General features: G+C 34.7%; 1 protein-coding gene across 1 annotated transcript; it reads right to left on the bottom strand.

Annotated features, from left to right (window-relative positions):
* Window positions 1–270: 270 nt before the first annotated feature.
* LOC105008650 (olfactory receptor 4S1-like) lies at window positions 271–1,212 on the bottom strand. Its single transcript, XM_010867992.2, has one exon. The coding sequence runs from the start codon at window positions 1,210–1,212 to the stop codon at window positions 271–273; it is 942 nt and encodes a 313-aa protein (XP_010866294.2).
* Between the last annotated feature and the right edge of the window lie 800 nt (window positions 1,213–2,012).

The raw sequence follows: 2,012 nt of genomic DNA on the forward strand, positions 1-2,012 counted from the left end.
AATGTATTGGTCAAGGTAAAAAGTTTTTAATGAATCACTAAAACTGAATCAACAATAGCAAATAACTAAGACATAGTTCCACGCATAAATTCTATGAGAAATCATTAGGATAAAGGCCAATGACAATTCAGATAAATTACAATGTACAATGCATTAACTGTGATTTAGAGCTACCATTTGTCCTTCATTATATCCTTGAAACTAAACACAATCTTAATAGTTTTATATAAAGTATATGTTGACACACACAAGTGCATTATTACGACACATTTACCTTAGGACAGCAACTTTACGTTTAAACAACTGTCGAACTCTATTACGAATCTGAGTGAGGTTAATCCCATATACAATTGGATTTACCAGAGGAGGAACAACTAGAAACTCCACAGCCATGATATTCCTCAGGGCCAACAGACTGGTGTTGCTGCCATAACGAGCGTACATCACATCAAATAATAGAGATATGACAAAGTTGATCAGGGTAATCAGATGAGGCAGACAGGTCTGCATGAACTTTCTTCTCCCTGCCTGGGTACGCAAAGATGCTTTGATGATCTTTATGTAGGAAATAAGGACAAGTATTGTTTGAAAGACATGTGAATATATGAAAACAAAGCCAGAGATATTGTTCAGAGTGGTGTCAACACACGACAGCTTCACAACTGCCCAGTTTGAGCAATAAAGTTTATCAATGTCAACCCCACAGAGCGGTAACCTAGATGTTAGAAATACTGAAAAGATACATTCTAGCCATGATAAAAGCCACGTTAGAAGAAGCAGTGTCCACACTTTTCTAATAGTCATAATTGAGTTGTAGTGTAATGGCTTACAGATAGCAACATATCCGTCATAAGCCATCACTGTTAAGTTGGTGCATTCACAATAAACATAAGAGTAGATGACAAATATCTGGGTCAAGCACCCAATGTATGTTATTATATGAGAGTCCAACAAAAGGTCAAAAAGTATCTTTGGGTAGAAAGATGAAGCACCAATGATCCCATTAACACACAGATTACCGAGGAATAAATACATTGGGTCATGAAACATTTTCTCCAAAAAAATTGTAAAGATCAGTGTAAGATTAATACAAATTGTAAAAAGGTAGAGGATTAGAATAAATACAAAGTAGATGTGTCTGTTTGTCTGCGTCACATTCAGTCCATGAAGCACAAACACTATCTCCTGAGAGGAGTTGAACAGGGTTGTCATTAATATCAAGGACACAAGGCTAGTGATGCCAGGACTTTAGAAGATTCAGTTAATTTTAGTTTGATTGGTCTTACTCAAAATATAACTGCCAACCATACAGCAGCACTGCTTAAAAACAATATTTTTTTTTTTTAAGTGTAGTTGGTGTTCAGATGTTGAACAAACCACCCTGCTTCAGCAGCCACCTACATACAGTACAGTACAACACAGTTTGTATGATATTCACCCCAATCACATTCTGGCATTAATGAAACATTACAGTGGAAAGGGTATCTAAATGTTATCAAATTATTCAAACAATAATGAACCTGACCAGATCATACCTGGGTATGACACTCTTTCACTCTCTGACCCACTCTTTTATTGGGTAGAATCAACATGTGACATGGAGTGATTTCACACTGCTCCCTCAGAGGACACTCTACTAATTTAACCCAATCAATAACATCATTATAATGAGATACCAATTAGCAAAATAACAATGTTTATGTTTTTATTCAAACTTTTAACAGATTGCAAAGATAAGCAAAGATCATATCATTCTCATTGTTTTATATTATTACATTTTATATGAAATGCTTCAGTGGACGCACTTTGTCATATTTCCTAAAGAATTGCACACAAGGGTTTAAATTGTCATTATTGGTAACACTTCAATGGTAATCAAGTACTCTAATATTTATTAATTTAGAATACATTCTAGATTAACATTTTCTCTTGTTGATCAGTGGCAAAATCGATTAGACTCCATGTTTTAAAACTAAATGTTGTAAAACTAAATGTGGAAAAGTACAACGGGG

The sequence above is a fragment of the Esox lucius genome, chromosome 7, assembly GCF_011004845.1.
Source record: "Esox lucius isolate fEsoLuc1 chromosome 7, fEsoLuc1.pri, whole genome shotgun sequence".
NCBI lineage: Eukaryota > Metazoa > Chordata > Actinopteri > Esociformes > Esocidae > Esox > Esox lucius.